Source organism: Anser brachyrhynchus, assembly GCF_964034855.1.
Source record: "Anser brachyrhynchus genome assembly, chromosome: 34".
Lineage (NCBI taxonomy): Eukaryota > Metazoa > Chordata > Aves > Anseriformes > Anatidae > Anser > Anser brachyrhynchus.
In genome coordinates this window covers 35,774-46,134 of record NC_137727.1, presented here as the reverse complement: position 1 = coordinate 46,134, position 10,361 = coordinate 35,774, and the positions used below count along the sequence as shown (strand labels likewise).

The following is a 10,361-nucleotide window of genomic DNA, read 5'->3' as shown; positions in this document are numbered from 1 at the left end:
GGTCATCCTATAAAGACCCCATAAGTTTGTCCTATAACGACCCCATAACTCGTCCCAAAACGACCCTATAAGGCCGTCCTATAACGACCCCATAAATTCATCCCGTAATGGTCCTTAAAGTTCATCCCATAATGACCCTATAAGGTTATCCCATAACGACCCCATAAATCATCAAAATGAGGTTGACGTATTCCTTACGGGGTCATCGGGCTCCTTATGGGGTCGCGGGGGTCTTTATGGGGTCGCGGGGGTCTTTATGGGGTCGCGGGGGTCTTTATGGGGTCGCGGGGGTCTTTATAGGGTCATCAGGATCTTTATGGGGTCGTGGCGGTCGTTACGGGGTCGTGGGGGTCCCATAAAGCTCCTCTTGGCCCTAAATCCGCCCTAAATGAGGTCATCGGGGTCTTTATGGGGTCATGGGGGTCTTTATAGGGTCATCGGGGTCTTTATGGGGTCTTTATGGGGTCGGTATAGGGAGACTTGGGAGGCTGTACGGGGTCCTGCTGACCCTATAGACCCTATAGGGCCTCCTGGCCCCCTATAGACCCCCGTGACGCCCCGTAGATTTCTCTGACCCCTACAGGTCCCCTATAGATCCCCCTGACCCTATAGACACCCCCCTCATCCCCTATAGACCCACCCCCCCACTGCTGCAGATCCCCCGACCCTATAAAGCTCCCCTGGCCCCTACAGCCTTGCCCCAGCCCCTATAGACCCCGCCCCAACCCCTATACCCCCCCCAACCCTATAACGCCCCCGCCGGCCCCTATAGACCCCCCTCGACCTTATAGACCTCCTCCGGCCCCTATAGGCCCCCCCAATCCTACAACCCCCCCCCCAAACCCTATAGACACCCCCCACCCCTATACCCCCTCCCCAGCCCCTATAGAGCCCCCCCCAATCCTATAGCCCCCCCCGGCCCTATAACACCCCTACCTCCCCCATACCCCCCCCGGCCCCTATAGACCCCCCCCGACCCTATAATGCCCCCCCAGCCCCTATAGCCCCCCCCTTGCCCCTATAGCCCCCCCTTGGTCCTATAATGCCCCATAGCCCCTATAGCCCCCCTCAACCCCTATAGCCCCCCCCCACCCTATAGACCCCCCCCAACCCCTATACCCCCTCGACCCTATAACCCCCCCCCACCCCTATAGCCCCCCCGTCCCCTATTGTCCCCCCCTCAACCCCTATAGCCCCCCCCAACCCCTATAGACACCCCCCAGCCCTATAGCCCCCTTGACCCTATAGCCCCCCCCAGCCCCTATACCCACCCCTGGCCCCTATAGACCGCCTCCCTCCCCTATATCCCCCTCGTCCCCTATATCACCCCCCCTCGACCCTATAACGCCCCCCGTCCCCTATAGCCCCCCCCCGACCCTATAACACCCCCCCAGCCCCTATAGCCCCCCCCAACCCCTATAGACCCCCCCCTTCCCCTATAGCCCCCCCCCACCTCAACCCCTATAGCCCCCCCCTCCCCTATACCCCCCTCATCCCCTATATCCCCCCCTCCCGACCCTATAACGCCCCCCCGGCCCCTATAGCCCCCCCGGCCCCTATACCCCCCCCATCCCCTATACCCCCCCCGTCCCCTATAGCCCCCCCCCAGCGCCCGGCGCGGCCCTCAGGGACCCCTCCCTCCCCTCCCCCCCCCCCGTTTCCGCGCAGCCAATCAGGAGCCGCCTCCGGGTCAGGCCCCGCCCCCTTTTTTCTTCCGGGTTCTTTTTTGGGGGGGGAGGGGAGGGGGGGGGGCATGCGGGGAGGGGGCGGGGCCAAGATGGCGCCCGGGGGCGTGGCCGGTGACGTCACGAGTCGGGGGGTCACGTGACCGGAGCGCGTCCCGCGGTCACGTGACGCAGGGGGTGTCCGAAGCGCGTCACGTGACCCGAGCGTGTCCGAGGCGTGTCACGTGACCGCAGTCGGGAACAACGCGTGTCACGTGACCTAAGCGTGTTCGTGGTGTGTCACGTGACCTAAGCGTGTCCGAGGCGTGTCACGTGACTGAAGCATGTCCTAAGCGCATCACATGACCCGGGCGTGTTCGTTGTGAGTCACATGACCGCAGTTGGGAACAACGTGTCACATGACCTAAGCGTGTTCGTGGTGTGTCACGTGACCCAAGCGTGTCTGAGGCGTGTCACATGACCCAAGCGCATCCAAGGCGTGTCACATGACTGAAGCGTGTCCTAAGCGCGTCACGTGACCCGGGCGTGTTCGTTGTATGTCACGTGACTGCAGTCGGGAACAAGGCGTGTCACGTGACCCAAGCATGTCGGAGGCGTGTCACGTGACCCAAGCGCGTGCGAGGTGTGTCCATGACTGAAGCGTGTCCTAAGCGTGTCACATGACCCAGGTGTGTCTGAGGCGTGTCACATGACCTAAGCCTGTCGGAGGCGTGTCACGTGACCCGAGCGTGTCCGAGGCATGTCACGTGACCGAGGCGTGTCTTAAACACGTTCCCATGACCCAGGCGTGTCCTAAACGTGTTCCCGCGATGCAGCCATGTCCTAAACATGTTCCCATGGCCTAAGCGTGTCTGACAGCTCCCCCATGACTGAAGCGTGTCCTAAACATGTTCCCATGACGCAGCCATGTCCGATGGCTGTCTCTTGACCTAAGCATGTCCGATGACCCAAGCGTGTCCCATGGATCTCCCATGACATAGGCATGTCCCAAACGTTCCCACGCCCGAAGCGTGTCCTAAACATGTTCCCATGACCCAAGCGTATCCGATGGATGTCCCATGACTGAAGCGTGTCCGACGGCTCTCCCATGACGCAGCCGTGTCCGAAGCACATGCCATGACCTAAGCATGACCGCTGGATCTCCCATGACCCAGGTGTGTCCGATGGATGTCCCATGACCCAAGCGTGTCCTAAACATGTTCCCATGACCCAAGCGTGTCCGATGGATGTCCCAGGACTGAAGCGTGTCCTAAACATGTTCCCATGACTGAAGCGTGTCTGACGGCTCTCCCATGCCGCAGCCATGTCCGAAGCACATCCCATGACCTAAGCATGTCCGATGGATGTCCCATGACCCAAGCATGTCCAACGGCTCTCCCGTGCTGCAGCCGTGTCTGAAGCACATCCCATGACTGAAGCGTGTCCGATGGATGTCCCACGACATAAGCATGTCCTAAACATGTTCCCATGACGGAAGCGTGTCGTAAACACGTCCCATGACCGAAGCGTGTCGATGGATGTCCCATGACATAAGCATGCCCTAAACATGTTCCCAAGGCTGAAGCGTGTCCGATGGATGTCCCATGACCCAAGCGTGTCCTAAAGACGTCCCATGACCTAAGCATGTCCAATGGACCTCCCATGACATAAGCATGTCCTAAACACATCCCATGACCCAAGCGTGTCCAACGGCTCTCCCATGACACAGCCGTGTCCGAAGCACATCCCATGAGCTAAGCGTGTCCGATGGATGTCCCATGACATAGGCATGTCCCAAACATGTTCCCATGACCGAAGTGTGTCCGATGGATGACCCATGACCCAAGCGTGTCCTAAACACGTCCCATGACTGAAGCGTGTCCGATGGATGACCCATGAACGAAGCATGTCCTAAACATGTTCCCATGACCGAAGCATGTCCCAAACACGTCCCATGACCGAAGCGTGTCCGACGGACGTCCCGCGACCCAAGCGCGTCCCAGCCGCGTCTCCCCGCCTCCGCCTCTCGTCCCGTGCCCCCGGCGTCCCCGCCGCGTGCCCCCCCTCGGCCCCGGGCGCGTGGCAGGCGTGTCGCAGGCGTGTGGCAGGCGTGTGGCGGGGGCGGGGGGGGGCTCAGGCGTGGCGGGGCAGGGGGTGGCTGACCCGCAGGCAGCCCCAGTAGCCGGCCCGCAGGAGGCAGGCGCCGGCCGCGGCCACCAGCAGGGCCCAGGCCGCGTGCAGGGCCCCGAAGCGCCGGGCGGCCGCCCACGTGCCCACCTGCGGGGGGAGGGGGGGCGCTCCCAGTATGGACCAGTACGGTCCCAGTACGGGGCGGTGGCCCAAAAAGGCCCGCCCGGTACGTACCGGGAGGGAACATGGCCGGAAAACACCGCCCCAGTATGGACCAGTAACAAAAAAGCCTCGCCCAGTACATCCCAGTAGCCCCAGGAACCCCGAAACCCTCTCCCAGTACAGCCCAGTATGGCCCAGTAACCCAAAAAGGCCCTCCCAGTAGCCCCAGGAACCCCGAAACCCTCTCCCAGTACATCCCAGTATGGACCGGTAACCCAAAAAGGCCCTCCCAGTATCCCCAGGAACCCCGAAACCCTTTCCCAATATATCCCAGTATAGCCCAGTGCCCCAAAAAGGTCCTCCCAGTGCATCCCAGTATCCCCAGGGTCCCCCAAACCCTCTCCCAGTACATCCCAGTACAGACTGGTGGCCCAAAAAAGCCCTCCCAGTAGCCCCAGGAACCCAGAAACCCTCTCCCAGTATATCCCAGTATGGCCCAGTGCCCCAGAAAGCCCCTCCCAGTACACCCCAGTATCCCCGGGGTCCCCCAAACCCTCTCCCAGTGCATCCCAGTGGCCCCAAGCACCCTCCCAGTCTCTCCCAGTACCTCCAACCCCCCCCATAGCCCCCCCAAAGCCCCTCCCAGTATATCCCAGTCCCCTCTCAGTGCCCCCAGACCCCATCCCAGTCCCCCCCAGCCCCTCCCAGTACATCCCAGTCGCTCCCAGTACATCCCAGTGCCCTCCCAGTGGCTCCCAGTCCCCCTAAAACCCCTCCCAGTCCCTCCCAGTCCCCCCAAACTCCCCCATAACCCCCCCGACCCCCCTCCCAGTATATCCCAGTGCCCTCCCAGTGCCCCCAGACCCCCTCCCAGTCCCCCCCAGACCCCCCCCAGTGCCTCCCAGTGCCCTCCCAGTACATCCCGGTCCCCTCCCAGTCCCCCCAAACTCCACCTTAACCCCCCCAAAGCCCCTCCCAGTGCCCCCAGACCCCCTCCCAGCCCCCCCAGTCCCCCCAGCCTCCCCCATAACCCCCCTAAACCCCCTCCCAGTGTCCCAGACCCCCTCCCAGCCCCCCCCAGCCCCTCCCAGTGCCCTCCCAGTCCCTCCCAGTCTCCCCATAACCCTCCAAACCCCCTCCCAGTGCCCCCAGACCCCCTCCCAGTCCCTCCCAGCACATCCAGTGCCTCCCAGTGCCCCCAGCGCACTCACGGCCAGCCCGCAGGCGCCGGCCCCCAGCAGGAGCCCCCCCAGCAGGCAGCAGAGGCAGCGGCGCCGCGGGAACCGGGACCCCACGGCCGACCTGGGGGCGGGGACGGCCCTATAGGGGCACCTATAGCGGCCCCTATAGGGACACGCCCCCTATGGGCCCCACCCCCGCCCCCTATAGGGCCCCCCCCACCCCTATAGGGTCCCCCCGCCCCCTATAGGGCCACCCCCTATAGGGCCCCCACCCCACCCCTATAGGGTCTCCCCACCCCCTATAGGGTCCCCTCACCCTTATAGGGTCCCCCTGCCCCCTATAGGGCCACCCCCTATAGGGTCAACCCCCTATAGGCCCCCCCCCCAACCCCTATAGGGTCCCGTCACTCCCCTATACGGCCCCCACTACCCTATAGGGTCTCCCCACCCCCTATAGGGTCACCCCCTATAGCCCCCCCCCCATAGGGTCCCATCACTCCCCTATAGGCCCTCCCCCACCCCTATAGGGTCTCCCTATCCCCTATAGGGTCCCCTCAGCCCCAATAGGGTCCCCCCACCTCTATAGGGTCCTCCCGCCCCTATAGGGTCCCCCCACCCTCTATAAGGTCCCCCCACCCCTATAGGACCACCCCCTATAGGGTCAACCCCCTATAGGCCCCCCCCCCCCCCAGGGTCCCATCACCGCCCTATACGGCCCCCACTACCCCTATAGGGTCTCCCCACCCCCTATAGGACCACCCCCTATAGGGTCCCACCCACACCCTATAGGGCCGCCACCGCCCTTATAGGGTCACTGTCACCCTATAGGGTCTCCCCATCCCCTATAGGGTCCCCTCACCCTTATAGGGTCCCCCCACCCCTATAGGGTCACCCCCCCCCATAGGGCCCCCTGCCCCCTATAGGACCACCCCCTATAGGGCACCCACTACCCTTATAGCGTCTCCCCGCCCCCTATAGAGTTCCAATCACCCCTATAGGGTCCCCCTGCCCCCATAGGGTCCCCTCACCCCCATAGGGTCCCCCTGCCCCCTATAGCCCCCCCCCCCACCTCTATAGGGTCTCCCCGCCCCCTACAGGGTCCCCTCACCTCTATAGGATCCCCCCGCCCCCTATAGGGTCCCCTCACCCCTATAGGGTCCCCCCGCCCCCTATAGGGTCACCCCTCACCCATAGGGCCCCCTGCCCCATATAGGACCACCCCCTATAGGGTCACCCCCTATAGAGCCCCCCCCACCCCTATAGCCCCCCCCGCCCCCTATAGCCCCCCCCGCCCCCTATAGGCCCCCTATAGGACACTCACACCTTGCGGCAGTGGGGGCAGCGCGCCAGGCTGCGGTCGGCGAACTCGGTCCACTGCGGGGACGGTTTGGGGCAAATTCGTAGGGTTTTGGGGTTGTTTTGTAGGGTTTGGGGGTTTTGGGGAGGATTTGGGGGATTTTGGGGCTGTTTTGGTCCCGTTTTGGGGCCATTTCGGGCGGTTTTGGGTCCCCGTAGCCATTTTGGGGCCATTCCCCCCCTTTTGGGGTCTTTTTAGGGCCGTTATGGGGTCACTTCACGATCCCAAATGCCATTTTGGGGCATTTTGGGGCAATTTTGGGGCCTTTTTGCCCCACTTCAATCCCATTTTGGGGCAATTTCTGGCAGTTTTGGGTCCCCGGCTGCTTTTTGGGTCCATTTCCCCCCCTTTTAGGGCCATTTTAGGGCCATTTTAGGGTCATTTCATGACCTAAATACCATTTTGGGCCATTTTAGGGCCATTTTGAGCCCTTTTCACCCCATTTCAGTCCCATTTTTGGGGCCATTTCGGGCAGTTTTGGGTCCTCGTGGCCCTTTTGGGGCCGTTTTCCCCCTTTTAGAGTCATTTTAGGGCCGTTTTGGGATCATTTTGCGATCCCAAATACCGTTTTGGGCCATTTTGGGGTCATTTTGAACCCTTTCTGCCCCATTTTGATCCCATTTTGGGGCAATTTCTGGCAGTTTTGGGTCCCTGGGTGCTTTTTGGGTCCATTTCCCCCCTTTTGGGTATTTTTGGGGCCGTTATGGGGTCACTTCAGGATCCTAAATACCATTTTGGGGCCATTTTGAGCCATTTTCGCCCCATTTTTGTCCCATTTTGGGGCAATTTCAGGCAGTTTTGGGTCCTGGGTTGCTTTTTGGGTCCATTTCCCCCCTTTTAGAGCCATTTTGGGGCCATTTCACGATCCTAAATACCATTTTGGGCCATTCTGGGGCTGTTTTGGGGCCATTTTGAGCCCTTTCCGCCCCGTTTCGGTCCCATTTTGGGGCAATTTCAGGCAATTTTGGGTCCCCGTGGCCCTTTTGGGTCCATTTCCCCCCTTTTGGGGTCCTTTTGGGGCCGTTATGGGGTCACTTCACGATCCTAAATACCATTTGGGGCCATTTTAGGGCCATTTTGAGCCCTTTTGACCCCATTTCGGTCCCATTTTGGGGCCGTTTCGGGCAGTTTTGGGTCCCCGGTCCCTTTTGGGGCCGTTTTGCCCATTTTCGGGTGGTTTTGGGGCGGTTTTGGGGTCACTCACCAGGAAGGGGGCCCCGCAGTGGGCGCAGGCCACCCGCACGCCGCCGGGGGGGGGCTCGGGGCTGGGCGCCCCCCCCTGCACCGGGCCCAGGTTGATGACGCGCTTACTGGGAGCACTGGGTTATACTGGGAGCACTGGGGGGGGGGCTGGGAGGCACTGGGAGGGGACTGGGAGGCCCCTCCAGCTGCTCCCAGTAGGGCCCAGTGGCCTCCCAGTGTATCCCAGTGCCCCCCAGTGTATCCCAGTGCCCCCAAACTCCCTCCCAGTGTCCCCATATCCCTTCCCAGTCCATCCCAGTCCCCTCCCAGTCCATCCCAGTCCCCCCATAACCCCTCCCAGTGCCCCCCCACTATATCCCAGTGCCCCCCCAGTCCCCCATATCCCCTCCCAGTATATCCCAGTCCCTCCCAGTATATCCCAGTCCCCTCCAATCCCCCCCAGCCACCCCATATCCCCTCCCAGCCCCTCCAACCCCCTCCCAGTATGTCCCAGTCCCTCCCAGTGCCCTCCAATCCCCTCCTTAACCCCCCCAACCCCCTCCCAGTCCATCCCAGTCCCCTCAACCCCCTCCCAGTGCCCCAAACCCCCTCCCAGTGCCCTCCCAGTATATCCCAGTCCCTCCCAGTGCCCACCAATCCCCTCCTTAACCCCCCCAACGCCCTCCCACTCCCCTCAAACCCCCTCCCAGTATATCCCAGTCCCTCCCAGTATATCCTAGTGCCATCTAATCCCCCCCAGCCACCCCATATCTCCTCCCAGTCCCCTCAACCCCCCTCCCAGTGCCCTCCCAGCCCCTCCTAGTACCCTCCCAATATATCCCAGTCCCCCCTAGTGCCCTCCCAGTATATCCCAGTCCCTCCCAGCCCCTCCCAGTGCCCCCCCAGCCCCTCCCAGTAAATCCCAGTGCCCTCCCAGTAAATCCCAGTGCCCTCCCAGTAAATCCCAGTATCCCCCAGTACCCCCCCAGTCCCTCCCAGTGCTTCCCAGTCCCCTCCCAGTACCGCCAAACCTCCCAAACCCCCTCCCAGTCCCCTCAAACCCCCTCCCAGTATATCCCAGTCCCTCCCAGCCCCTCCCAGTATATCCCAGTCCCCCCTAGCCCCTCCCAGTCCCCCCCAGCCCCTCCCAGTCCCCCCCAGCCCCTCCCAGCGCCCTCCCAGTATATCCCAGTGCCCTCCCAGTATACCCCAGCCCCTCCCAGCGCCTCCCCAGCCCCTCCCAGCGCCCCCCCAGTATATCCCAGTCCCTCCCAGTGCCCTCCCAGTATATCCCAGTCCCTCCCAGCCCCCCCAGCCCCTCCCAGTGCCCTCCCAGTCTATCCCAGTGCCCCCCAGCCCCCTCCCAGTCCCTCCCAGTATATCCCAGCGCCCCTCCCAGTATATCCCAGGCCCTCCCAGCGCCCTCCCAGTCCCTCCCAGTCCCCCCCCGCAGCCTGACCAGTAGGGCCGGGGGCAGGCGATGCGGCGGGCGGAGGCGCGGCACACCAGCAGGCAGTTGCAGGGGCACCGCACGTACTTCTTGCCCCCGGGCGCCGTCCGGATGGGCTGCCGGTGACGTCACGACCCCCCAATGGCGTCACGGGGGGTGACGTCACCGGAAACGGCATCACCGGAAATGACGTCACCGCGCAGGCCCCGCCCCCCCCCCCTTACCGTGGCCTCGTTGCAGACCCCGCACTTGACCACGTGCTGGTGGGCCTTGCCCTCCACGCTGATTGGCGCTTGGCACACGCGGCACGTGACCGCCGGCCCCGCCCCCCCGTCCGGGCTGCCCAATGGCGAGTAAGGGGGCGGGGCCTCGCCCGGGCCCGGCGGAGCGGCGTTGCCTGGCAACGGGTTAGGGGAGGGGAGGGGGGAGTGGCGGCGTTGCTTAGCAACGGTTAGGGGAGGGGAGGGGGGAGCGGCGCGGTTGCCTGGCAACGGTTAGGGGAGGGAGGGGGGAGCGGCGCCGTTGCTTAGCAACGGTTCGGGGAGGGAGGGGGGAGCGAGGAGGCGTTGCCCGGCGACGGGGAGGGAGGGGGCGTGGCCTGGCGGCTGTGGCCACGCCCCCCGCGCCCGTAGCCCCGCCCCCGCGCCCTTTCCCACCCCCACAAGCCCCGCCCACTGCAGATAACCCCGTTTGCAAGCCACGCCCCTTCATCAAGCCCCTCCCACTCGGCCACACCCCACCCGACAGGCCACGCCCCCTTGATACAAGCCCCGCCCACCCTCCCCAAGCCCCGCCCACCACCCCACCCCCTCCCCAAGCCCCGCCCACCACCCCACCCCCTCCCCCAAGCCCCTCCCCTCCCCCTTCCCCCTGCCCAAGCCCTCCCCTCCCCAAACCCCGCCCACAAGAGGCCCCGCCCACCGGCTGAAGCCACGCCCCCCGCCGCAGGCCACGCCCCCTCTCACCGGCAGGGCCCCCCCCGGCCCCAGGCCCCGGCCCAGGCCCCGGAGCCTCCGCGGGCAGCAGCGGCGACCGCTCCCCGTCCGCCATCGCCGCCGCGTCACCGCCTCCTCGCGCTCCCATTGGCCGCCGCGCCTCACGTGACCCCCGCCCGGCCACCTCCCCCCGTTCCCATAGCAACCGCCCCCTCCCCCTGCCGCTCCCCTCTCCCCTCATTGGCCCGCGTCTATCACGTGATGCCCCCCAGCCACCTCCCTCTGTTCCCATAGCAACCA

At 64.0% G+C, this 10,361-nt stretch overlaps 1 protein-coding gene across 1 annotated transcript; it reads right to left on the bottom strand.

Annotated features, from left to right (window-relative positions):
- Window positions 1-1,781: 1,781 nt before the first annotated feature.
- Window positions 1,782-10,245, bottom strand: PIP4P1 (phosphatidylinositol-4,5-bisphosphate 4-phosphatase 1). Its single transcript, XM_080571578.1, has 7 exons — window positions 10,092-10,245; window positions 9,351-9,523; window positions 9,136-9,242; window positions 7,699-7,804; window positions 6,459-6,511; window positions 5,168-5,258; window positions 1,782-3,941 (listed from the first exon to the last, which is right to left on the bottom strand). Exons 1-7 carry the CDS (start codon window positions 10,207-10,209, stop codon window positions 3,798-3,800), a joined length of 792 nt encoding a protein of 263 aa, XP_080427704.1. The 5' UTR covers window positions 10,210-10,245; the 3' UTR covers window positions 1,782-3,797.
- Between the last annotated feature and the right edge of the window lie 116 nt (window positions 10,246-10,361).

Excerpts from the sequence above, each read along its gene's own strand:
- PIP4P1 (XM_080571578.1), bottom strand. The coding sequence starts at position 10,209 with ATGGGAGCGCGAGGAGGCGGTGACGCGGCGGCGATGGCGGACGGGGAG. Across the intron at positions 7,805-9,135 it reads GCCTGCCCCCGGCCCTACTG|TAAGCGCGTCATCAACCTGG; the intron begins GTCAGGCTGCGG and ends CAGTGCTCCCAG. Across the intron at positions 5,259-6,458 it reads TGCCCCCACTGCCGCAAGGT|GTCGGCCGTGGGGTCCCGGT; the intron begins GTGAGTGTCCTA and ends CCCCGCCCCCAG.